Genomic DNA, 27,064 nt, shown 5'->3' on the forward strand with positions numbered 1-27,064 from the left:
CACGGGGTTGGTCGGTTTCCGGACATGATGTGGTTTAAGCTGTCATCGTAATGGAAATTCACTGTTGTAGCCATGGCAAATCGAGTTTCTGCTCTGCCCTGAATGCATTAGTTTAATGAGGTGTTTGCAGCTGGAGACTCGGTTGCCAAGAATCCTGGTTTACAACGAGCAGCTTTGCAAAGATGGGGTTTGCCAGCTTATTGTACCCGAGCAGTAACTGTCTTCCTGCCTCTCTTACTTTAGAGGTCTAGTAACAAGGTAATAAGATGTAGTGACAGCGTGTCTGCATGATCGTAATTCTCGACTTCGAAACAGCGATTTAGTACAAAACGGCTTTGCAAACAAATTTAATTCTGTTTTGTATGATTTAAGTATAAATCTTACTGACGCACACAAGTGGGTACATTATTACGAGATGGGTTTACATCTATGTATGCATGTGTATCTAGAATGCTTAAAATATTACATCAAACGCTGAAGAATGACAAAAAGAGCGGGCATGAGAACTATCACGCACTGCTAAAAAATTGTGGAATTCATAGTGAATTTTTAAGACCCATTTTCTTCCCTGCCATTTAAAGTCTTCTGTCTCTTTTTTTGTCACCTGTTTCGTTTCTACCCTGAAGAGCATCGCTTCTCCCACGCCACCACGATCTGAAGAGAGGGAAATGCAGTCTGCAATGAAAGTGTCGTCAGAACACACTCCCGGACGGAGAGGGAGGAAGCCGGGGAGAAAGCGGAGGCAGGAGCTCCTTCAGTCAGCCTACAAACTGGCCGTGCAGAGTGCTGCGGCAGCTGCTCCGAAAGCTATTATACCCCTGAAAATACCCAGGAAACGAGGACCAAAACCTGGAAGCAAGGTAAATATCTGTCACGCCACTGAGTGGAGTGAACGGTGGGTGCACTTTGGTGCAAATTGCTGGAAGTCACTCACAGATGTTTCAAGTCCTACTAAGGAGGCAAATAGCCAAACAGAACATGATAGTTGTGTGAAGGCAACTACCATTGCCTTTATGGATAAGTTTTTTTTAAAAATTTGCGAAGATTACTTTTTTTTTTGATCCGGCAAAAATCAGATGCATTGAGCAAATCAGGTGGATTACGCAAGGGATTACATGCATATTTTGTGGCACGGATCAGTTGACTTAAGAGCTGTGTTGGGGATGTTGTTAAGTTATAACCAATTGAATGTTTTGCTCCTTGTCAAATGATACGAGTTTATAGGAAATACAATGTTCGACAATTGGGATTGAATCTTCGACTTGATGCTTTTTTTTATAATAATGTTCTTAAGATTGCTTAAAAATTCAACAGACAATCTTACTCGTGTTTTAAGTCGATCATTAGATCCATGTGCTCCCTACCAAAATGGTCCAAGATTGACTCTCAAATATAATATGAGCTAAATAATAACTTCAGTTTACATAAGATTGTAGAAGGCAGAGACTTTCAGGACTGCCAGGCAGAGCACTAACTATGCTAAACCTGTTAATATTTTATCTCCATTCTGTGTGTGCATATTAATGATCTTTCTCATACTTGTTACTAAGGAAACAGGGTAATTTAATTTTCATAGAATGTCAGTCTTAACTGTTCTGCTCTGCTTCTGCAACAGCAAAAAAAAAGCTTTGTGCCTGATATAAACCTCAGGTTTTTAAATCTCATTTAGTTGCCTTGACTATTAATATTAAAGAGCAAGGGAAAAAGAGACGACATTTCTTTTATTTAAACATTATTTTGGGAATCGATGTTTATAAGTACCTTTATAATGAATGTGTTTATGAATTTTCTACAAATAGCAAAGGAGAAAATGTGTTTGAAGTTAAGGTGATGGCTGCATTGAAATCCGTTGTGAGAGTAATGAGATTTGTTTCAAAAAGCAGTTCTGTATCATTGCTGCTGCCCCTTGCATTTCTAAATTTTGGTTTCTAAATTTCTAAATGGTAAAAAAAAGCAGAGTGATTCAGAGTTAGTATGAAGCTAACAAAAATACTTGAAAAAGGATTGAGCAAATGTTACCCAAATTTTTGAAGGTTCAAAACAAACTTGTTTGTTGATAATGCTAAATCATTTTGCACAATTTTTCAAGAAGCAGAATACAATTAACAGCCAATGCGGCAGTAGAGGGAGTTAATATTAATGTAACATTTCATAATAAAGCAGTCTGCCTCTTCAGTCTGATAACAGAGCAGCCGTTGTTTTTTTTAAACACAGATCATTGACTTGGAGGTAACATTATATAGAAGTGATTTAGATCTGTACAGTTTAAACTGGGCATGTTTTGATATATTAAGGAGTTCGTGATATCTACCCATCCATGCCAACAGCCGCCTATGTTGTATTTATAGAGTGACTCACGTGGAACTCGAGCCAGGGTGTTCTGGTAAGGTTTGAAGTTCCTCTTTGGGCACTGACGTTAAATGGGTGGTTTGGCATCAGCTGCCTATGGTATTCTGTGCTGAACAATCAGTTTCATTGCTTCATTGAGACCAAACACTGGGAGAGCAGTAGAACAAGTAGCACTGTAGGAAATTGTGTGGAAAATTCATAATAGTAACTGAAAGGGAAGTCCTCTATACTTGATTGTAAGTGGGAGTTGTGTGGGAAGATGGGAAGGAACCTTGGGACCAGCCCTCCCAGCTCACAACCAAATAGTCATAAAATATGTTAAAGGATGCATGTATATGCATATATGCATATTATTTGCATATATTTAATTTCTCCTCTAATAAATAGTCTAATTTAAATTTTTGCATACATCCTTGTTTGCACAATTTTTTAATAAGAAAATAAAGCCTTTGCTTTAGTCTCTCTACTAAAACAAGAGCACTCCACTTCAGTTTTATTTCTCTGTTTCGCAGAGTTTAATGTTTCTCACTTTCTCTCCATCTGAATGCCTCCCAGTGCAGAGAAGTCCGAGGCATGACCCTTCTGTTTGGAGTTGGCAGCGTGTACTGGAGACATTGCTTCTCACAGCGAGCTGTGGCCATCATATCAGCGACAGGGGCCAACCTGTCAGCAGTCACTGCTCTATCCCTGCTGCTTTGACAAATCACAGATTATTGGGGAGTAGAGAGCTGTCGCCCAACCTCGTTCGGCAGACGTGTGCAAGTGGTGATTCCACAGTATATCGGCCGCCATGGGAAGACAGCTGATGGGAGGCACGCTGAAAGGGCGGAGGTTTCAACTTGCTGTTTGCACTTTGATGATTTAGCCAGTTATGTGCCAGTGATGTGTAATCGGTGGAGACTGGCATCCAGCCAAGTAGCTTTCCTTGCATGAGTGTAAGTCCTCTTTGTGGGTTTCTGCCTTCTGCACCTTCGCAGTGGTGTGAACAGGTAGTAGGAACACGACTCCCAATTCACCTTTGCAAAAGCAGAGCCAATGTGCTGTATCATTTCAGTAGTAATGTACATTTCCGTCCTCCCCTAATTATCTTCCAGCCTTTATAATCAGCCTTTTAGCAATAGTTTGTTTTCTACTCATTGACCAGGACTAAAACAAAACAAGTTTAAAGACACTTTACCAATTGTTCCCCTATTCATGTCTCTTCTCCTTCCCGCCATACCTCTTTCTGCTTTCTGGATAATAGGGAGAAACGAAACATCTTGAGGAAACCAAGTGTTCCAAGGCCTCATTGCACAAGCAAAAGCCAGTTATTAAAATTTTCGGCACATATGGGAAGAAACTCACATTTAGTTCTGGTGCTGCCCTATCCTGGTGATGGCAAACCACTTTAAAGTGTAGTATAGAATTGTGAAAAGGGATCTCCACTCTCTGATTTGTGAACATTTTGGCAAAGCATCTTGAAAGATCTTGCTTTGCGATTACCTGTGAGGAAGCAAATCTCAGGGTTGTATGGTTTCTACATTCTTTGATAATAAATGAATCTTGAACCTCTAGAGTCTAAAATGTCGAGGTGAACAAACTGAGTGGCCAGTGCTCGTCCACAATAGACTGATTTTAATCAAGGTCTGACATTGAGGGCTGCATGAGGTCCTTTGCTCATTCATTCTGATTTCCTCTGTGATACAGACTCTCCCCAGTCGAGGGGAGCTACCGGATTCTGCCAAACTAGGAGTTAGTCACATTTGTAAAAGCTATAATTGGTGGTGTGTCTGAGAGCTCATGATCCCTATCGTTGGGCTCGGCTGGAAGTGGGAGTTTTACTAATCAAAGGTCACAGATTTAAAATGAGCTGGTGGCGAGTAAGACCGAATTTGGAGTATTGTGTATAGTTCTGGTTGCTAATTATAGGAAAGATGTCAACAAAATAGAAAGAGTACAGAGAAGATTTACTAAACTGTTATCTGGGTTTCAGCACCTAAGTTACAGAGAAAGGTTGAACATGATAGGTCTTTATTCTTTGGAGCGTAGAAGGTTGAGGGGGGACTTGATAGAGGTATTTAAAATTATGAGGGGGATAGATAGAGTTGACGTGGATAGGCCTTTTCCATTGAGAGTAGGGGAGATTCAAACAAGAGGACATGAATTGAGAGTTAGGGGGCAAAAGTTTAAGGGGAACACGAGGGGGTATTTCTTTACTCAGAGTGGTTGCTGTGTGGAACGAGTTCTGGTAGAAGTGGTAGAGGCAGGTTCGGTATTGTCATTTAATGTAAAATTGGATAGGTAAATGGACAGGAAAGGAATGGAGGGTTATGGGCTGAGTGCGGGTCATTGGGACTAGGTGAGAGTAAGCATTCGGCATGGACTAGAAGGGCTGAGATGGCCTGTTTCCATGCTGTAATTGTTACATGGTTATATGGAGTGAAGATGGGTAGAAAGTGTTCATGCAGCGGGTGTTTATGGTCTGAAGTGCATCAGCCTAAGGATTTGGTGTTAAAAAATATAGTTGAAAAGGAGCAGGGTGATGTTTGGAGCTGAACCAGTGGGCGAATTGGGTCCAGATTGAAGGCTAGGTGCAAACTTTTCTGAAGCATTTCTGAAGTAGATTCAACACACATGAGTTTATTGTACAGAATGATCAACTGGCACAATACACTATTTGTTTTGAGAGATTCGGTGTATCAAATTGCAAGCATGGGGCAGAATCCTTGCTAGATCATCCATTTATTTAGTTGCATTTTGCATACCTTTGCACACTAGATCCTTGCCACAGTAACTCGTCTTTAATCGGACTTTTGCCTCTTACTTTTCCACCAAATACGGAAATATTTAAACATATTTTAAGTTTACAATGCATAGAAACAGATAAAGGGAATGTTTAAAATGCTGACATACAAAAAACTTAGTAATTTGTCTTGAGTCATAGCAAGCGATGTTACATCACCCAACCATTTCATCTGGTCTGTAAAGGACAGTATTACATGGAGTTTCACATTCAATACCCCTCCCAAGAGAAATGGTGACTATTATCAACTTTGGAGCTTGTGTCTTATCAGTGGAAAATATGACTTGTTGAATATAAGTTATAAGACTGTAAATTTTGAGTCATAAGGCTGTAAATATCATAACAGCATCCTGTGGTTGACCTGATAATTAGTGAAAAGCGATCTTGTGTTCTTTTAGTAGTGTGCACCTCAAAAGTACTTCACTCTACCCTGAGGTTGTTATTAGCGCAAATGTTCTTTCTGTTAAGTTAGCTTGCTCCTTCATAACATAAGTGGTGACATCTGCTCAGATATGATAAATGCAGGCAAAAGTAATCAGAATATTTTTTTTTTGAAAATTTCGCCGGTCATTTCAAATTCTTTCTTGTTATGGCAGAGGAAGCCCCGTATTCCACAAAATCCTCCACCCATCTCGCCCACCTTAAGCACTCCAGAGCCAGACACCAGCACTGTTCCTCAGGATGCCGCGACTATTCCCAGTTCAGCGATCTCCCAAGCACTGACAGGTAGGAGGAGAATCAAACTGGCGTCTCTGGGGCACCGAGGACAGTTTAAAGAGTGGGATTGATTTCAAATGAAACTAGCATTAATACACAGCTAGTGTGATGACCATAGCCTGGGAATTAATGCACTGTTCCATTAAATTGAGCACTTAGCACAGTCTGTGTAACTAGTAACCTACGAATCTTCTAAAGCGTCTGGATATGTGTTAATTGATGATGGGCCTGATCTTACAATTAATTTGCTCAGTTTTGTTCAGTGAAAGTTGGGTTCCCCTGCTTATTAGTGGGAGATTTGCAACGTTTACTTATATGGCTGTTTCTGCTTTGTGATGCTGGCAGATGCGCTTGTGTTTACAAAGAAGATGGATGACATTTCTAAACCCCCCCCCCCCCCCACCCTGCCCATGCATTAAGGGCCAATGTGGTCATGTGGACTTGGAATTGCATCTAAATCAGACTAATCCCTTCCTGAATGGAATTAGTGAGTTATAGATGCAAGAGCAAGAACTTTGTGGTAAATGGTTAGGGACTGCGGATTAGCTAGAGTATTGTGATCAGTCCTGACCACATAGAAACATAGAAAATAGGTGCAGGACTAGGCCATTCGGCCCTTCGAGCCTGCACCACCATTCAGTATGATCATGGCTGATCATCCAACTCAGCGCCCCGTACCTGCTTTCTCTCCATACCCCCCCGATCCCTTTAGCCACAAGGGCCATATCTAATTTCCTCTTAAATATAGCCAATGAACTGGCCTCAACTGTTTCCTGTGGCAGAGAATTCCACAGATTCACCACTCTCTGCGTGAAGAAGTTTTTCCTCATCTCGGTCCTAAAAGGCTTCCCCATTATCCTTAAACTGTGACCCCTCGTTCTGGACTTCCCCAACATCGGGAACAATCTTCCTGCATCTGGCCTGTCCAATCCCTTTAGAATTTTATACGTTTCAATAAGATCCCCCCCTCAATCTTCATGGAGGAGATCAAAGCTTTGACAGGGGTTCAGAGGTGAAAGACCAGTCGTGAGGAGAAACTAGGATGGTTCTTCTTAGAGCAGAGATTTCACTGAAGTGTACAAAATGATTTTGGGGTAGGGAAAGGAGAGAGTAGCTCCTTCAGCGGCAGGATGGTTAGTAAACAGTTTAAGCAATTAGGATAATCCTCATAAAGTAAGGAGAAAGGCAGTGGGAGTGAAGCAGAATTAATGTTTCACTTTAATGCCCTCTCATCAAGATGTGGAGAATCTTGTTAGACATGAGCTGTGATATAGCATTCAGTATAGTTTCAATAGTGGCCTGTAGGAGAGACTTAGCAGAACATTTTAAGAAGAGCACTTTGGAAAGCCATGGGGTCCACGATAAGCCAAGTTGTCCGTTTCACACTTCCCTGCATAAAAATTAATTTGCCCATTTCATCAGTATTCTCCGATCTCATGAAGTCTGTCACAATACTAAATGCTGTGTAATATATTTTTGAGTTTTATGTCAAATACAAACTTTATAGCAACATCTGTTTACATAAGTCCAGTCTGTAATGTATGTGAAAAGGCCAGTGATTCCAGTCGTGCTCTGTAGGTTTTGACTGCACTTCCTCTCAAACTGAAAAACAATCTTTCACCACTCTTCTCTGCTTTCTGCCCCTTAGCCAATTTTGTATCCACGCAGTCGATGTCTGTTCAGTCTCATGAGTTTCTATTTTGTGGACTTGTCAATAATTAGACATTTCATTAAATTGCTTGGAGGCTTTTTGGAAATCAAATATACAGATTGTTACCAACACTGTGTCATCAGCCATCTCAGCTACTTCAGTTAAAGAGCTCAACTAAGTTGATTATATGCGATTTGCCTTTAATAAATGTATGCCAATTTTCACTTAATTTTTCCTCCTGGTGCCAGCCGGTTCTGTGCCAAGTTACTGTCTGTAAAGCATAAACGCAAGAAAAACTGCAGATGCTGGAAATCCAAAGCAACACATACAAAATACTGGAGGAACTCAGCAGGCCGGGCAGATTCTATGGAAATGAATAAGCAGTTGACATTTCAGGCCAGGGCCCTTCTTCCAGAAAGTGTGTCAGTCTATAAAAGCTCCCCTGCTAGTGAAATCAGCTTGTCTGGGGCTGGGCTCTGTTTGAACAAGGCAGTACATTAGCAGTCTTCTCTTTGGTTGAGAAGATTTGTTTTACTTCATGTGTTCCTCTTTCAGAATGCACTCTGAGTTACATTTCAGACGGCATTCGAAAGCTATGTGAGGCTTAAAGAAAATATTCATTATTGCTTCAGCTCTCGTCCTGTTACTCTCCCAGCTAACTGCACTATATCCATCCTCCCACCCTGTTACTTGTAAAAGTACCATCCCCTTCCCTCAATTCCTGCGTTTCCACCGCATCTGCTCTCAGAATGAGCCTTTTCGTTCTAGAATGAAGGAGATGTCCTCCTCCTTCAAAGAAAGGGACTTCCCTTCCTCCACTGTCAGTGCTGCCCTCAACCACATCCCCTCCATTTCGCGCTTGCCTGCTCTCACCTTATCCTCCCGCCACCCTACCAGGGGTAGGGTTCCTCTTGTCTTCACCTACCACCCCACCAGCCTCCACGTCCAGCATATAATTCTCTGCAACTTCCGCCATCTCCAACGGGATCCCACCACCAAGCACATCTTTCCCTCCCCCCCCCCCCCCCATTTTCTGCTTTCTGCAGGGCTTTTTCCCTATGCAACTCCTTTGCCCATTCATCCCTCCCCACTGACCTCTCTCCTGGCACTTACCCTTGTAAGCGGAGCAAGTGCTACACCTGCCCCTACCCCTCCTCCCTCACTACCGTTCAGGGCCCCAAACAGTCCTTCCAGGTGAGATGACACTTCACCTGTGAGTCTGTTGAGGTCATAAGCTGCGCCCAGTGCTCCCGGTGTGGCCTCTTGTGAGACCCGACGTAGATTGAGAGACTCAACGTAGTTTGGGAGACTGCTTTGCTGAGCACCTATGCTCCATCTGCCAGAAAAAATGGGATCTCCCCATGGTCATCCGTTTTAATTTGACTTCCCATTCCCATTCCAAATTGTCAATCCATGGCCACCTCCTCTGTTGTGACCAGGCCACACTCAGGTTAGGGGAACAACACCTTGTATTCCAACAGGGTAGCCTGATGGCATGAACATCGATTTCTCAAACTTCTGGTAATGCCCCCCCCCCCCACCTTTCCCCATCCCCTTTTCCCTCTCTCATCTTATCTCCTTACCTGCCCATCACCTCCCTCTGGTGCTCCTCCCCCTTTTTCTTCTTCCATGGCCCTCTGTCCTTTCCTATCAGTCACCCCCTGCTCCAGCCCTGTACCTCTTTCACCAATCAACTTCCCAGCTCTTTACTTCACCCCTCCCACTCTCTCATTTTCACCTTGTGTTTCTCTCTCCCCTCCCCCCAGCTTTTAACACTATCCCTCATCTCCTTTTCTCCAGTCCTGCTGAAGGGTCTCGGCCCGAAATGTCCTTTCCATGCCCGGCCTGCTGAGTTCCTCCAGCATTTTGTGGGTGTTGCTTGGATTTCCAGCATCTGCAGATTTTCTCTTGTTCATTATTGCTTCGAAACAGGTTTTCCATAAATGTTTATTAAATCATATTACTGATGCACAAATACGTAATGATAACTTGTGGCTGAAGTTTACTGTGGCCCTACAGTAATGAAGATGATGTCTTGGAAGGCTCTTCAAATGACTCTGTATAAGTATAACCTAGACTCCTTATGGAATGATGGAAGTGCGAGGAGTCGAGGAAGAATAGTGAAGTATCAACCTCAGTTCTAGACCCACATGTTTAGTTCATAGTTCATAGTTCAAGTTTAATTGTTATTCAGCCATACATGAATACCCATGAAAACAGCCAAACAGTGTTACTCTAAGGTACAGTCCCAATATCACCTACAGCCCAAAACACATACAGCTCATGTAAGTTATCAGTAAATCACAGTTACACAAAAAAAATATAGTCCAAGAAGCTGCAGTCAAATATAATACAGCTTATTTTCTGCCAAGTGAGCACCGGGGGGCAGCACTGAGCCCAGCTCGAACACCGCGCAACACTGCCTCTGGTGGAGCACACCAACTCGGATGCCTCCTCCCGACCATAATTTGTGGAGAGTTCCGCAAGAAAATTTGGACTGTTTTGGGTGCAAAGGCTAACATTGTCTCCCAGAAAATGCGGTAAATTTAATTCAAGATTCCTTGGTCCAACTTAATTAGAGTTATGGTTAAACGTTAACCAATTGTCCTGTACCGCCTGTATTGTGGCATTCATTAATTTTATTCACTACAAAACTGAGGCAGACCTGACAATTAATTGTTGTTTTAAATTGAGAAGTTAAGATGAAGGGGTGGTGACCCAGCGAAGGACTACGCCACAGTACAAAGCAGATCAAATAGAGGTGATGTGAATTGAGAAGCAGCAGGCAGCTGTGACCAAGCTGAGCTATGCAGGCTGTGACAATGTGAAGAGTTATGTCATCCTGACTCTTGTGTTGGAATGAAATAGTGGAGGTCAGACATTGAATTTGAAACACTGGGCAGGCAGGGAATCCCAAGGCAAAGGAGGATCTTGGACTTCCATGGTTCCTTCTGTGATCTTTTGCTCTCCTGAAGCACATTAAATAAATGAAGTTCTTCTAAAGTGTAGTCATAGTGCAAATGCAGGGAGTACAGCCTACACAAAGCAGCCACTAATAAACAACAACATGGGATATGCTCATGTTGTGAGGGATAATAATTGGTCAGGCATAATTCTTCTTTAAAGCACTGTCATGGTGTCAGCAAAGACAGGCAGACAAAGCTAGAAGGGTTCTGTCTTCCTTTCCCAGAAGTGGAAATGGGACTCATGCAGAAAGGTACAGAAAGATAATAGGCTGAAATGAACAGGCTGTGGCTCGAACACCTACTTTGACCATTTGAAGGCAAATTCATCTCAGGGTTGCGTAGATCAGTTGTACGTCCAGGACAAGCTGAGCATTGTCGCATTGTCAATGTACAGCCCGGTGGTGAAGGCCAGCTGTCAAGTCAAGTCGAGTCACTTGCACCAGCACCGTAGTTACAGACAGCACAGAGAGTTTACGTTAGACGTACATTTATACCAGTGAAAGTAGAAGAAACAGAAGAGTCTGCAATACGAGTACTTAGTGCAAAGAAAGCAAAGAAGGCAAGTCTTCGGTGGTACAAGAAGTGGCCCATAGATTTCCGTTGTGGTAAGGTTGGGGTTGTGTCGATCATTTCAAGAAAATAACTGTTGTAGGAAAAGTCCTGAACCTGCTGGTGGGGGACTTCAGGATCTGTAACACCTCGTCCCAGATGGTTGAATCCTTAATGATAAATGCCATCGGAAAGAGGTATTGAGGTATCGTAATGCTGTACATGCTGTCAATGGTGGGAAGGACTGTGCCCAAGCTGGATCAGGCTGGGATTCTTCAGATTCCCGCTGGGGCCTCTACTGCCAGCCAGGCCTGGCGTAGGGAAGTCTGTTTGATCATATTTTATAGTGTTTACTGTATTTTAATACGTTTAATGATCCTTTAATGCTATAGTTTGTTTCCAATGCTTTAAAAATTCAGATGATTGGACTCTTGCTAGTATGGGTGTGGGGAGAGAGCAAGGCCAGGAATAATTGAGTATGACTTACCCCACTGCATTACAGTAAAATCTTTATCTTTAACTGGATTCCATCTTTATTAAACTATTCATTGACTCCTTATGTACTTCTAAAAGCCTTTGTCAAGTTGTAATTCTGTTGCCATTTCTCACACACTTCTTTTGCAATTCTAACTTCCTCCTTATGGTTCTCATCCAAACTACTCATTGCTGCACTAACCACTTTACCTCCTTATAACATGCATGTTTTCCTAAGCTACCACCACCCAGTCCACACTATCTTCTCACTGCTGCCATCAGGAAGGAGGTACAGGAGCCTCAGGCCTCACACCACCAGGTTCAGGAACAGTTATCACCCCTCAACCATCAGGTTGTTGAACCAAAGGGGATGACTTCACTCGGTCCATCACTGAAATGTTCCCACAACCTATCGACTCACTTTCAAGGACTCTTCATGTCAAGTTCTTGATACATTATTATTATTATTATTATTATTATTGCTACTTTCTTTTTCTACTTGCACAGGTTATGCCTTTGGCACACTTGTTGAACACCCAAGTTGGTGTGTTCTTTCATCAATCCTGTTGTGGTTATTATTCTATTGAGTATGCCTGCGAGAAATGAATCTCTGGGTTGTATATGGTGATGTGTGTAGTTTAATAGTAAATTTACTTTGAACTTTGAACTTAGTTGGTTAGAGGATTAATTCCTTGTTGTTTCCCCTTCTAATTGGGAAGTATTTAACCTGCGTGATTACCAAGGTGTGATGCCGATGTGCATCTGGGCTGATGTGTGTTGAGCAGTTTAGTAGGTTACCTGCACTCCAAGGACGGGGATTATGACACTGCAACCTATATGAAATACGAGTTATCTCCAAATTCCAGTCTGGTATTTCATCTATTTTTTTTTGCTGTTCATCTCAAAGTAACAGACAAGCTTTCAGCAAAACATCTCTTCTCCGGACCTTTTTAAAAAAAAAAATTCCCATTTTCTACGTGAAATAGAACAAGCTATGATCGCGATGTACTGTAGATCTCATGCTCTTAACAAGACAGACACATTTCAATAGCTTGTCAGTTGGAGATGGTGCCCCAGTGGTGTAGCCTCTCCCCTGTGATTAATATTTCCCACAGACACAGGAATCACTTCTTGCTTTCTGTGTATTATACTTTCAATCAGCTCACATCCTCTTATTATTCAAGATTGAGCTACCACTGGTCTTGTCTTTGCTGCCAATCATTGACTTAGGTAGGAGGATCAGCAGCTTTTATATAAGCTGTTGCTTTAGTGAACTTGGGGTTCAGTTTGGAACACTGACGCATGGCAGCTCGGGTAACTGAGGTTGGGGTGACCTTTTCCCTGGTGTGGCGGTAATGTCAGTTTTATCCTGTAGTTTAGTTCCTCGTCAGCAGGACACTTACTGGAGAAATATCATGGAGAGAAAGATTGATAAAGGTTATTATGGTGATGAGCAACACACACAAAGTGCTGGAAGTAGTGAGTCGGGAGGGGAATAAACAGCTGAAGTTTCGAGCCGGGACACTTCCTCAGGACTAGGAAGGAAGGAGTCAGAAGCCAGAATAAGAAGGGGTGATGAGACAGCCCATACTGATGCTGGATCTGTTGCAGACTTGCTGGTGAAGATGATGGGCCAGAGATGCCCCAAAATTCACATTTTTCCTTTCTATTCCACCTGAAAAGTAGTGACTGTTGTTCCCTATTCTTTCCCTGGCTCAAGGCAAAGATGAAATTAATACCTGTAGGGTTAATGGTGAGGATCTGCATTTCCCCAATGAACAATGCAGCCATGACAAGTTCCCCTTAGCACAAAAGTTCCTATTTCTCATACCCAGCTGAACCTACACTTGTTAATTTCTTTGCTCCTCTAAAATACTTCCAGTCTATCCACAATACTGAAGGATTTTATCCTTACCCATCCTCATCTCTCTTAATCCTTCCTAATCCATTTGCCTTCTTGGAAAGCCTATTGTTTTACCTGAAGCCCATCTTGTGTGCCCACAGTTTCCCTTAGGCATATATCTTGTCCAAAGCTCTAGAAATCTAAGAGGTCAACTGTTGTTGACTTAATTAAGCTATTTCTGTTTATCACATCATGTATTTTTTTATTAGTGTGGGCAAGACCAGTTTTCTAATCCTGCCCTAATTTCATCAACTCCCTGTGAAGGAGTGCATACTGAGCACAGCTAAGCATGATTATAGGAGCTGACATTCAATGCCAGAGTATCCCACACGGAAACAGTGCTCTGAATCGGACTCCTCATCTTGGTGGCAGTAAAACGTTTCTGTTAAGCATCCCACCTTGTTTTCCTTATAGCCACTGATTTCACTTACTCCATCTTCTTCTCATCATCTCACAGTTCGGCTTCTACCCCTGTATAGAACTAAACCACTCTCAAAACTGGACACTTGGTCACCTCAGTCAAGACAGCCAATGAGTCAAAGCTGCATCAAGCCATCCTTATTTCAGATCTCTCTTACTTACTGCTCATTCCACCTCTGGCATTCAGGGCAGTAATGAAGGGTCCGGCAAGGAATCTTCATTGCTGTTTCTGTGATGTTTTTGTTTTTACCAGTGAGGGTTATTAACCCTGAGTTGAACCCTGCCCCCCACCCAAAAACCGGGAAGACAGGTGGACCAATCTCAGTCTGGCCTCTGCCCTCTGACCTGTCTGTCTGGCCTTTGCCCTTCGACCCTACCAAGAGCAGGGGCAGAAAGCCCTGACTCCAGCCGCCATAGCTGTCCGGGTCACTGAGGCAGACACGCCTCCAAAACCTGCGACAAAGTTGTGATTCCCTTTGATGATTAATAAATGTCATTTGCAGAAGCAATGATAATGCAGCTATTATAACTGCATAGTGGTCATTGTGTAGCTATAAACTGGTGCATATAGTCTGTCACAGACTATTTCTCGGTCTCTTGACCATAGTGTTAAGCTGGGGTGGGGGCAAGGTTGCCCCTGGATCCTGCGCTCTGATTTAATTGTTCCTTCCTGCAGGTGTGGCTGAGCACACGTACAGTATAAAGCACAAAGCCACAAGGAACTTTAGGGTCCTAAGCTGCACCAGATACCTGAGCTGATGTGGCCCCGCCGGATCCCGAAAGGATCTTCACCTCCATTCTTACCCTTACAGACTCTGTTATTTGACTGTCGTGTGACACTATACCTCCTGTTCCCTTAAGGGACACGGACTTCGCAGCTGAGCCAAGTTTAATTCCCTGTTCCCAGTTGCCCTTACAAAGGTTTCAAGCTCCTTTCTCAAACCACCGCAGTCTTTGAAGATTGGGTACAGCCACGATGCTGTCAGAGGGGAAGTTCCAAGGACTGGATGCAGTGGCGGTGAAGGAACGGCGATATAATTCTCGAGTCAGGATAGTGTGTAGCTTGGAGAGCAACGTCCGGGCAGTGGAGTTTCTATGCTCCATCCAGCTGGTGGAGGTCGTGGATTTGGAAAGCGCTCTCTATTGAGCTTTGATAAGTTGCTGTAGTGCATCTTGCAGATGGGACGCACTTCTGCCATTACAACCAGGGGTCATTTTTTTAAAAAAGGATTTTATTCCTGTTAGTATGTGAGCTGTATTTTCTCAGTGTCGCCTGGTGGGTATGTAGTGTTCCTTGGATTGTTTACCTTTTATGTCTAATTGTCTGTCTTTGGACCAGCTCTGGCTCTTTACTTTGTGTTGCAGGTGCCTCATTTTGGATCCTAGGGACTGTTAAACTCTCTTTGTGTTTATCACTTTTATTCAATTTGGGATCAGTCAATTAGCACGGTGCTAATGTCTTGTACTGTAGTTGTTGGCTTTGGAGATTATTGTTTCATTTGGACACCTATGTTGACTGATTGGTCCTGAATTCTTATCTGCTCCGAGGTGTGTTTCAGGGGGCTTCCCAACCTGCCTTTCTGGGTTGTCGTGGTTCCTTGTCTGGTGATACTCAGACCGAGTGTATCGAGAGTGATTATAGTTGGTCAAGATTCTGGATGGCCCGACTGAACTTCTGTTGGTGTCTCTGTAATAAATCTTCAGCTTTGTTCGAATTGCTGAAGTCTCTGTGATTCCTGCGCCTGGGTTTGCCGGTGACCCTCACAGCTGCTGATGCATGCTGGAGGTGGAGTGAGGGAATGTGGATGAATTGTCTACCGAGTGGGCTACTAGCTCGCGTTTGCGTTGAGCTACTTGAGTGTAGTCGATCAGGCAGGTGGTGAGTATGGGGACGGGGACAATCAGGAAGTGAGTTACTCACCACGCGCTCCCGAGCCTTTGCCTTGCTCTTGCAGCCCAGTTCAGTCTCAGGAGGAGGGGGAGGAAGGGGAAAGGGAGATAAGGATGAACGAAAAAGGAGGTGCGCCTCTTTCCAGCAGAACCTTGGCCATAGGGATGATGGCAGAGTGAGACCTGGCTCGAGAACACAGGCATCAAAACTCAGACGACATTGAAAATCAAAGATAAGCTATTGCCAATTCTAGAAGTCTGAAATAAAAGGCAGAAATGCGTCTCACCAATGCAAGCATGCCAGCTGAGCATTTCCAGCAATCTCTGTCCTTATTTCGACCTTCCCACTTGAGCTGATCACAAAGTTAGCAGCCTTTACGGACACAAACAACGTTGCCATCCTCTGCTTGGACCCATTGTCACTTGGCAGACTGCTTAGAATCTGCAAACCGGTTAGAGTTGGCCTTGGGGGCCAGAGTCTTCCGCAGGAGACTGAAGCCATGTTCATTAGCACCTGGTTCCCTTCACTGTTAAAGCTGACTACTTGAAGGTGCCGAGGATCTGCCGCACAGGAGTTGGGGCACGGAGCAGAAGTCGGCTGGAGCGGAGTGGATGAAGATTGGGAATATGGGAAGGATGTCCCGTCTCCGAAGTGAGCATGATCCTGGTCATCCGGTGCAAGGTAGCTCAGTGTGCTGTACATGGTGCAGGTACAGTCTCCCAAGGCACCATCCTGGGGATCCAAGGCAGAGAGTATCCAACAGATTATGACGTACAAGTCTGCAGAGAATGAGGGAGAAGTGTCTGTTCTGATTGACATCTTTGTGTGGCTGCATTAAGCCGTGCATAGACTGAAGTACTCCCAAACACCAGGTGTCGCCACATGCTAATGTTCAACCTGTAGCCTATCTTTCCAAGGATGGGCCTGACCTTGTATCATTGTTGTATAATGCTCCACCCCATTGGACTTTGCTACACAACTTGTCTTTTATGGAAAAGTTTCTTCAGAAAAACACTTCTGTTCGCAGTTCCACCATCTGGCAGGGCCTCCAGGAGAAGGAAAGGATGGATCAAGTTGACAGACACATCTGGCAGGGTGCCTTATTACCAGAGCTCACCAGTGGGCATCAAGGCCTTGCTTGATCGGCAGCAGATGGGCCCTATCTGTCCGATCCTTTTAGAACCATTGGCATTTTGCCCTCGGCACACGCTGAGGAGGAGATGATCACCCGGAGCGTTGTAAGAAGGTCTGGGGAAGGACGCAGGAGTCCCTTTCAAGGTTTGTGCCGAGCAACTGTGCATGAGAGGACTGTCTGGTCTGAAGTCTGTTTCCAGTGATGCCTGCTGAGACAAGCTTCAATTGCTGCTGAAAGATCACCAAGCAAGTGAAGAGTGAAGCCTGGTCTTCCCCCAATTTGTTGGTCTTCTAGTTCAATGGGATAAGGGAATGTATCTGACTGGCACCTCCAGACTGCAGGAGTGCGTGCCATGGATACGCTTCAGCTTGTTGCACTAATGCAAAGCTTTCTCAGGAAGGAGAGCAGTCGAAGGTCCTTCTGCCACTGGACATTGAGTGGCTGAGTCCTGAGTAATAGCCTCAAAACACTTGTGAGTGTCTATCATCGAAAGATTGGCAGTGGAATCTTGCACGTAAAATAAACACTATAATATACAGACTGGTCGACGCTATGAGCTTAACGAGAGCCATATACAATATTTCTGTTTCTCATTTAACATACGTCCTTTCCAGCATCTGCTGGCACAAAGGCTGTAGAAGTTCTCCACTTGTCTGGATAAGTGCAGTTCCAGACGTAGTGAGGGCAATGTCCGCCTCCCCTTTGGCGAGTTTGGCCAAGAATTTAATCTATGCATGTTGGCTCATCTGGGAAGAGTTAAAGCATTCTGCAGCACAACTGTTCAAGGGTTTACACTGCATCATACATTTCAGCTGTGTGCATCATTGTGATTGCAGAGTACACTTACCAGCCCGGTCACAATAACAAATAGTTTACGTAGAATGCATTTCATTCTGATGCTAAACTGCACCAATTTAGAGCTTGTTGTGTCCCTGTCTGCCTGTTCAAAATACCCTCCTGTGCTCACTTTAAAGTAGAGGTGAGGTTGGCCTTGTTTGTACACTGCATGTGTGACCAGGTGATATGATGTCTTCCCAGCACTGAGGTTTCTCTGCCACGAGCACTAACCAGAACTAACTGGGGATGACTTCCAGCTCTGCATTTCACACTCCTGCATACTTTTATCAAAGTTCTTCCGCCTTTGTTCTCATTCTGTAACAGCTCCTATTCCCTCATTGACTAGATAACCTTAAACCTATCAACCTCAGCTTTAAATGTAACCAATAACCTGGCCTCCACGGCTACCTGTGACAATGAATTCCACAGATCCACCCTCTGGCTAAAGAAATTTCTCCTTGTCTTCATTCCAAAGGGACATTGAGTCTGTACCCTCTGGTCCTTAAATCCACCACTATTGGAAGCATCACCTACATGCCCACTCTCTGCAGGCCTTTTAATATTTGGTAGGTTTCAATAAGATCCTCTCCTTCCCAATCTTCTAATCTCCAGTGAGGAGAGGTCCAGGGCGTCAAACACTCCTCATTTGTTAACCCATTCATTCCCAGAATCATTCTCGTAAACCTCTTCTGGACTCTCTTCAATGCCAGCACATCCCTTCTTAGATATGGGGCCTAAAGCTGCTGACAATACTCTAAATGTTGTCTGACCAATGCATTACGAAGTATTAGTACTACATCCTTGCTTTCGTATTCTGCTCTTCTCAAAATGAATGCTAACATTGTGCTTGCCTTCCTTACTAGTGACTCAACCCGCAAGTTAACCTTCAGGTAATCCTGCACAAGAACTCCCAAGTCCCAGTGCACCTCTGATTTCTGAATTTTCTCCCCACTTAGAAAATAGTTTATGCCTTTATTCCTTCTATCAAAGTGCATAACCATGTACTTTCCTATACTGTGTTCATCTGTGACTTTTAGTCTTTCGTATTATCTTAAAAATAATACTGTACTGAATAATTTTTTAGACCAATTAAACATTCCTAAACTTTCTGTTGATAACCGAAACAGTTGGATCAACCTATTTCTTATGAGGAAATTGCCGAGCCTGTACGTTCATTGCATTCGGGGAAGGCTCTGGGTCCTGATAGATTTTCTGGAGAATTTTATAAGGCTTTTTCCTCGCTGCTTATACCTCATTAATGTTCAGTCTTTTTGGATTCCTTTAAGTTGGGTAGACTGCCACAATCTCTTCATGAAGCTTCTATTTCACCTATCCTTAAAAAGAATAAGAACCCAACTGAATGCTCTTCATACAGACCAATCTCCTTACTTAATGTTGCTACTAAAATCTTATCCAAAGTTCTGGCTCGTAGGATTGAAAATATTTTACCATCTATCATTTCTGATGATCAGACTGGATTTATTAAAAATCGATATTCCCACTTTAGTATTTATCATTTATTAAATGTTATCTATTCTCCTTCTAAGGAGATATCGGAATGTGTGAATCCTTAGACGCTGAGAAGGCCTTCGATTGGGTTGAATGGAATTATTTATTTAAAACCTCAGAAAAATTTAATTTTGGACCCGATTTCATTCAATGGAATAAATCTGTGACTTCTTTTCCTAATATATCCAAGTCCTCCTGCAGATTCCCTGCTTCTTCAACATTACCTACCCCTCCACCTAACTTTATATTGTCTGCAACCCGGCCAAAAGGCATCGATTCTGCCATCCGAGTTATTAACATATAACGTGAAAAGTTGTGGATCCAAACCAACTCCTGTTGGTCCAACACCACAGCAGTCCTCTTTATACTCAGTCTTCTCCTTCGACCAGTCAGACGGTCTTCTATCACCTTCTGTAAGTTCTAAGCGCTTTGTTTATTATGTGGGACATTATGTATAGCTCCTTGCCAGTTATTTGTCTTCAACTAATTGGGGCGGCGCTTTGCAGTACAGGTAACCAGGGTTCAATACCAGCCGCTGCCTTTAGTACGTTCTCCCCGTGACCGTGTGGGTCTTTTTTGGACGCTCCACTTTCCTCCCACAGTCCAAAGATGGACCAGTTGATAAATTAATTGATCGTAGTAAATTGTCTAGAGGCTAGGCTAGGGTTAAATCAGGGATCGCCGGGTGATGTGGCTCGAAGGGCCAGAAAGGCCTATTCCACAGTGTAGCCAATGAATAAATTTGTGTGGTAATTCACGTTGATGCTACGTACTTCCCTTCACAGATTGTCATGATGTTGGGTTGCACACTTTATCCACACCATGAATACTAAATGGGCAATAGGTCACTGAGAAAATGTGCTGCCCATATCATACTGATATTCACAGGCTGAAAGGGCCTCTGGTTCAGCCACACGCTGTGCTGTGAACACAGCAGAAGAGACAAGGTTAACAGCGGGGGACGTCCGCAGTTTCCACTGTGTCTGCTCTCTAAGAATAACAATCAGACAAGACTGCTGATCCTGACCACAAGTGAGAGGAGATGAAATCGGACTGGACTCATCACATGATGTATACAGATGATGAACAGACTCCTTTCCAGTAAGCAGGATTAATCTCTCAGCGCACGTTTTGAGCCCAGACATGCCACAATCCCCATTCCATCTGATTAATCTTTGCTGAACAGATGAAAGTTCAAAGTACATTTATTATCAAAGTAGTTAATTTGACCATTTTCTTCTTTCAGATTCATTTTCTTGCAGGCACAAGCAGGAAAAAGCAAACAGAGTAGAATTTTAAGGGGAAAAAAATTCATGAGCAGGCAAAGACTGACAAATATCAGTGTGCTAAAGAAGACAAACTGTAAATAAAAATAACGCTGGGAGCATGAGTTGTAAGGAGTCCTTGAGGATGTGTCTCTTGGTCATAGAAGCAGTTCAGAGTTGTGGTGAGTGAAGTTACCCAGGGGTCTGATGGTTGTTCCTAAAGCTGCTGCTGTCAGATCTAAGGCCTGATGTCAGTAGCAAGAAGAAGGTGTCCTGAACGTATCTTTTACATGTGAAAAACAAGCTGCTGAAAGAACTCAGCAGGTCAAGTGGAAATGTCAATGAAGTGACAATGTCTCAGGTTGGGGCTCTGTCCCGATGCAGGATCCTGGCCCAAAATACTGATGATTTCTCTCCCTCCACGAATATAACCATATAACAATCACAGCACGGAAACAGGCCATCTCGGCCCTCCTGGTCCGTGCCGAACTCTTAATCTCACCTAGTCCCACCTACCCGCACTCAGCCCATAACCCTCCACTCCTTTCCTGTCCATATACCTATCCAATTTTACCTTAAGTGACACAACTGAACTGGCCTCTACTACTTCTACAGGAAGCTCATTCCACACAGCTATCACTCTCTGAGTAAAGAAATACCCCCTCGTGTTTCCCTTAAACTTCTGCCCCCTAACTCTCAAATCATGTCCTCTAGTTTGAATCTCCCCTACTCTCAATGGAAACAGCCTATTCACGTCAACTCTATCTATCCCTCTCAAAATTTTAAATACCTTGATCAAATCCCCCCTCAACCTTCTACGCTCCAATGAATAGAGACCTAACTTGTTCAACCTTTCTCTGTAACTTAATTGCTGAAACCCAGGTAACATCCTAGTAAATCGTCTCTGCACTCTCTCTAATTTATTGATATCTTTCCTATAATTCGGTGACTGATGATTTCTCTCCCTCCACGAATGCTGCCTGACTCTCTGAGCTTCTCAGGTGGTTTGTGTTTTGCTCTAGATTTCAGCATCTGCAGTCTCTTGTCTTTTACAGTAGTTTTTTTTTTGGGGGGGGGCTTGTTTTCAGGTCACACTTAAGCAGGAAATCATGATCCAGGTGTAAACTTTCTTTATTACATACTGTGCTTTGTCATTGTGTTTGTAGCAGGGTATCTGGTACCTCAGCCCTCTGGCACCAGGGGCAGTTTTTGTAATGCTTCTCTTTGACATTTGCAAGCTTGACTTTTTCCACTTGCCTTTATGGTTGTACTGCCGGGTTGGGCTGTTTAACCATGCATGCCAAAAACCAAGTCATTCGGTCAATATGTGGGGGCTCATTGGCTCCTGCGGACAAGGGAAGAAAACTGGACACACAGTGACACCAGAAAGACTCCAGATGCTGGAAACCTAGATCAGCGCACACAAAATGCTGGAGGGACTCAGCAGATCAGGCAGCAGCTATGGAGGAAAATGAATAATTGGCATTTTAGGCCGAGACCCTTCATCAGACTCTCTTCATCGGTGTCTAATGAAGAGAATTGGTCAGACAAGGGGAATCCCTTAAAGCACTCTATAATCAGGTAGGGATTTTATGAGAGGGTTTACTCCAGTGGGTATTAGAACACAAAGTAGTACAAACATGAAATATGCAAAAGCTTTTTGGACACTTTGAAATCAACAGAAATGGACATTCCCTGCAGTCTGGCAATTAGTGAACTTCGGGTGACCCCTGCATTACTGGGTTGGGGTGGGGATAAGTTGTATTCCTAGAGAATGGTCCATACTGTAATATCCGTAACATCACGACACATTATCTGTGCACTCAGCATTAAGAGACATAACTTAGAAAAAAAAGATAGCTTTCTTTTCTACATTTTATAGATAAACTTTGTGAAAGCAGATTTTATTGTGTATCTCATTTTTTATATGTTGCGTCTTGTGAATTTTGTAAGGAGGAATTTCCATACCCTGGCGGGGTGAGGGGTGGGACACCTGTACTTCTGGAGTCCTTATTGGATAGATAATGGAAATGTATGATTATACCTTTGGTGTCATGGTCCCGACTGAACAGCAGCAGTTTTGGCCCTCCAGTTCCCCACAGTGTGGTTAGCTACCCCTGTGCTTTTAAGGTTCAGATTGCCAATTTTTGCTGACCACATTCTTCCATGGGAAGTCTGCACTTAAAGGCCTCGTGCTGAGCACTCTGTGTTTAATCATAGGAGTTCCATTTCTTGTACTACTGTTTGTGACTTTACCTTTGGATTTTGTTCATGTTGTCTTGTCTATTTTGAGTCTGATTTATTTGTAGACCTTACTCTGCACGTGGGTTCACCACCAGCCAAAGCTCTCTCATTACAGTTTAGTGATATAACAGCAAAGAATGCACTGTGGCTGAGGATCTGGGACTGATTCGGCTAGTGGGAGATGAAGCAGAAGGCAGGGCAGTGAATGGAGGTGATTGAGACTGTTATGGCCTCCCTCAGTGTGTTTTTGATCATGTTGTTGATTTTACTGTTGGAGCTCTGAGGAGCCTGTTTGGAGTGGACACTTGGTGATTCCTGAGCACTGTGATCTGACGTTCCAGTGTTGCCCAACTTGCTTCCTAGAATGCTGATACATAGATCCAGTTGCTTTCTTACCACCATGCGTTGGCCACTGGAGCTTCAATGTTGCTTGAAGCCTAGAAGTCATTCAGACCTGAAGATTTAGTCTCTGTTCAGGCTCTCTTACTCATGTGAGATGACATTATTCCTGGCAAGGGGGATCTCTGCTTGGCAGGTGGGACTAGCGGCGTGGAATAGTTAGGTTCTGGGGCCTCCTCCATGGTGATTGTAGATGACGGCTCTGCGACTGCAGCAAGTGGTCCTGACAGTTCTGGACACCTTCCTTCTCCTTTTCTTCACTTTTCTCTCTGGATCTACTTCAATCCTTGCTTCTTTCTCTCTCTTTATCCCACTCTTTTTCTTCTTCCTAGGATTTGCATTTTGATCCTGGGAAGGTGCATTTAGTTCACTGGAGTATTCTCTTATTAATCCTCCTATTGCTCCCTTAATTATCTGATCTCCTCCAGGTTTTCTTGTTCCCAACATCATCTTTTTTGTGTCTCCATTGACTCCCTTCTTTTTGGCCTTCCATTCACCCAGCTGGGCTTCGGTCTTCACAGCTACTTTTACAGGCAGCTTCTCGTTTCCCAAATGAAGTTCATGCAGTAACCTTTATGCACACAGAGTAGATTCTGGTTCTTTATACTGTAGTCACAAAAGCTGAATGCTTGGAACTTTCCTGAAGCTCCTTGAACTCCCTTCCAGCTCAAAACCAATCCGCATTTCACAAGCAACGACCTGATTAACATGTCAGAAGCTTTCTTAGATACGTTGCCTACAAGAATTGTTGTGGTTGGACCACTGCTTTTATCACTTTCACGATTCATCTGAGCAGCATGATCCTTCTTTGATCCGATATTTTTTCCAACCAGACGCACAGAGGTCAGCCTCAACTCCTGTTTGCCCCTTGGACAACGGCTCATGGTGTACAGCACGGAGACAGATGTGGCATCATCCACGCCTTTCTTGATTCGCTTGCAGTTGACTTTTTTTGCAGGGGCCGGAGCATGCAACTGGTGGATGGATCTGCAGGTTGTAGCTGTCTTTGCCAATCACGTCCTATAGTCCTGGCTCTCCTGTTTTCACCACATACGAGCCCAAATGTTTCACTGTTACAAATGCCATTCCCACAGGAGTTCTTTTTGCTCCAGTGTAAGTTCTAGATGGCTTCAGTTCGGTATCTTTGAAATGCTGTTCAAACTCATTTTGTGGAATGACTGGAACAGCCAAACCAGTGTCTGTTTCCACTTTAATTTACTGTGCATTTCTGCCATCAGCCATAGTGCTTTTCTATTGTGCATTTTCACATTGTAAATCTCAAGGCTACTTAGTCCTCTACTGCTCTTATCATCATCAGACTTTTCATCAACAGCATGCAGATTAGAGCTTGACTTTTTATCTTTTTCTCTACCCTGTGCAGTCCATTTTAATTTTATCTGCTGGACATACTCTTTGTATGTGTCCTACTTTATTACATTTCCTGCAAATGTCACCTTTAAACCTGCATTGGTCTGGTCTATAAGAGCCCTTGCCACAACAGTAAGACATTTGTTCAGCCATCTGTCTGGGCATTGCAATTTTGTTCAGGCTCACTTTCATTCCTGACTGCAACTCCGTTGCATCTCTGTTTGCTGCTTCCATTGATACAGCTCTTTCATCTGCTCTTTTTAAATGTAAGTGTTGCTTCAGTTAGGAGCCATAAGAGTCCACAGACTAAATGCTCAGTCAGTCTCTTCAATTCATCCACATGTGCTGAATTGCCTTCCTTTCGATTCTATTTATGAAACCAATGCATTCTGCAATCAGCAATCATTCTGTTTCTAAATGTTCCTGTATCACTTTCACAATATTAGCAAAACTCATTTCGGCTGGTTTGGTTGGAGCAGTTAAACTTCAAAGCAAACTCTACATTTAAATCCAATGTACTCAGCAAAGTTGGCACTCACCCCTCATTGGCTATTTCATTTGCTTCAAAATACTGCTCAATTTTCTCAGTAATTATCTGTTGTGGAATCAAATGCATCAATCTTTTCAATACAGCCAGCCATCTTTGCTCTTTTTTTATGATTATTATCACCCAGTACTCACTGGTAATAAACCTGTTTGTTGTGTATGTGGCCTGTTTACACAACTATATTATTAATAATAACACTGGAGGGGGGAACTAAGTTTCAGGGTTCTTTACTGGTAGAGTCCGAACTTTAACACAGATCCATATGCGCCTAATAGCGCATGCAACAACATGTTACTACAACATAAAGTAGTCCCTTATTATAATGTAGGCTATTTGGCACACTCCTCCCCTTTTATTTTAATAGTGCATCAACTGTTTATTTACTGGGGCACTATGCTAAACAAATATGTTTACCCTTAACATACAAATGCGTACCATTTGTTTACAAATTATAACAAAGTAACTTAATAATATCAAATTATAACACGCCTTCTTTTTTTTAACCTTTTACTTTTGGTCTAAGACCCATTTATAACTCAAGTCTCTGGGGAGGTCTTCTCTGCCTCTCTGGGTAACACCTGATCTGAAATGTTTGCTTTGGGGAATGAGTCTCCACAGGTACATCAGGTGGGTCCTCAGCACTGATGACAGGCTTATCTGTAGATGAGGCTGATGTGTTTGCTTCTATGTCAGGGGAGTCCCAGCAAGATGTTGTTGTGTTTTTCACCTGAGCATCCAGGATTTGGTCCACATGATGTCTCCATACGTTCTCTGCCACCTTCACTCTATACATCAGTGGCCCGTCTATGGCAGAAATTGTACCCAGCTGCCACTTTTCAGTCCGGTAATCACGTGCAAGAACTGACTGTCCCACTCTGAAGCTCCGTGTGGACTTAGCATTCAAGTGTTTGAATTGTCCGTTCTCCACATGCCGCTGTACATCTGGTTTGAGAAGATCCACGTGGGACCTCAGGTTTCTGTTCAGAAACATCATCGCTGGAGTCTGGTTACCGATTCCATGTTAGTGGCATTACGATAGGCAAGGAGGAAGTTGTCTGTTCGGTGTTGCAGTGGTCGATTTTCGCTGTCCATTGCCTTGACGGCTTTCTTGAATGTCTGTACAAATCTTTCTGCCAAGCCGTTTGTGGATGGATGGTAAGGGGCAGATGTAAAGTGCTTGATTCCATTGTTCTTCACAAAACTTTGGAATTCTTCAGAGACAAATTATCATCCATTGTCTGTGCAGATTTACTCTGGTATGCCATTCCTGGTGAACATAGCCCTTAGAAATGTAATGGTCTTTTCCAATGATTTTATTGATTCCTGGCCATCACACATAGGTACGGGCAAGACTTTTCATCTTCACGGTACACAGGGGCCCCTTGTGCAGTTCCTCCAGCACTCTGGTGCGTAGCTTGGGAGGAATCACAACTCGTGAGCCACACATTAGTGTTCCCCAACACACTGACAACTGCTCCTTCCTCGCTGAGAAAGCTCGAAACTGTGTTACCACGCGCTGGCCATCCCTTTACTGTGATGTCATACACTTTTGACAACATGGAGTCATTGCGTGTTTCTCTTTCAATGAAGCTGTTTGTCACTGGTAATTGTCCACCTATTGTTGTGTGAAAGACCTCTGCTGAATCCATTTGTGTAGTTATCTCTGAAGTCAGCAGTGACAAACCATCTGCGTTGCCATGTTGCTTGGTCCCCTTGGTCCCCTGTGATCTCCTAGGAAAAGAGACCATCGCTGCAGCCTCTGTGCTGTCATCACTGGAACGCCTTTTCTTGCGTTGAAGATTGACACGAGAGGCTGATGGTCAGTCAACAGGGTAAACTTTTGACCATACAGGTAGTGACTGAATTTCTTGACTCCCCACACAAGACTTAGGGCCTCTCTGTCAATCCGTGCGTAGTTGCGTTCAGCTGAAGTTAGCGTTTTTGAGGCAAAGGCTATTGGTCTTTCTGAGCCACCTGGAAACTTGTGCGATAACACAGCTCCTATCCCATGGGATGAGGCATCACAAGCCAGTCGGATTGCTAAGGAGGGGTCAAAGT

The 27,064-nt window shown here is 43.5% G+C and overlaps 1 protein-coding gene across 1 annotated transcript in view; it reads left to right on the plus strand.

The window, feature by feature from the left end:
- Positions 1-103: 103 nt before the first annotated feature.
- Positions 104-27,064, plus strand: part of scml4 (Scm polycomb group protein like 4) — a 96,159-nt gene continuing 69,198 nt past the window's right edge. Inside the window, exons 1-3 of the mRNA XM_059982994.1 lie at positions 104-258; positions 627-860; positions 5,728-5,857. Coding sequence (XP_059838977.1) covers positions 669-860; positions 5,728-5,857 — 322 coding nt within the window. The 5' untranslated portion in view covers positions 104-258; positions 627-668. The remainder of the gene's footprint in view (positions 259-626; positions 861-5,727; positions 5,858-27,064) is intronic.

The sequence above is a fragment of the Hypanus sabinus genome, chromosome 10 (genome assembly GCF_030144855.1).
Source record: "Hypanus sabinus isolate sHypSab1 chromosome 10, sHypSab1.hap1, whole genome shotgun sequence".
Classification (NCBI taxonomy): Eukaryota; Metazoa; Chordata; class Chondrichthyes; order Myliobatiformes; family Dasyatidae; genus Hypanus; species Hypanus sabinus.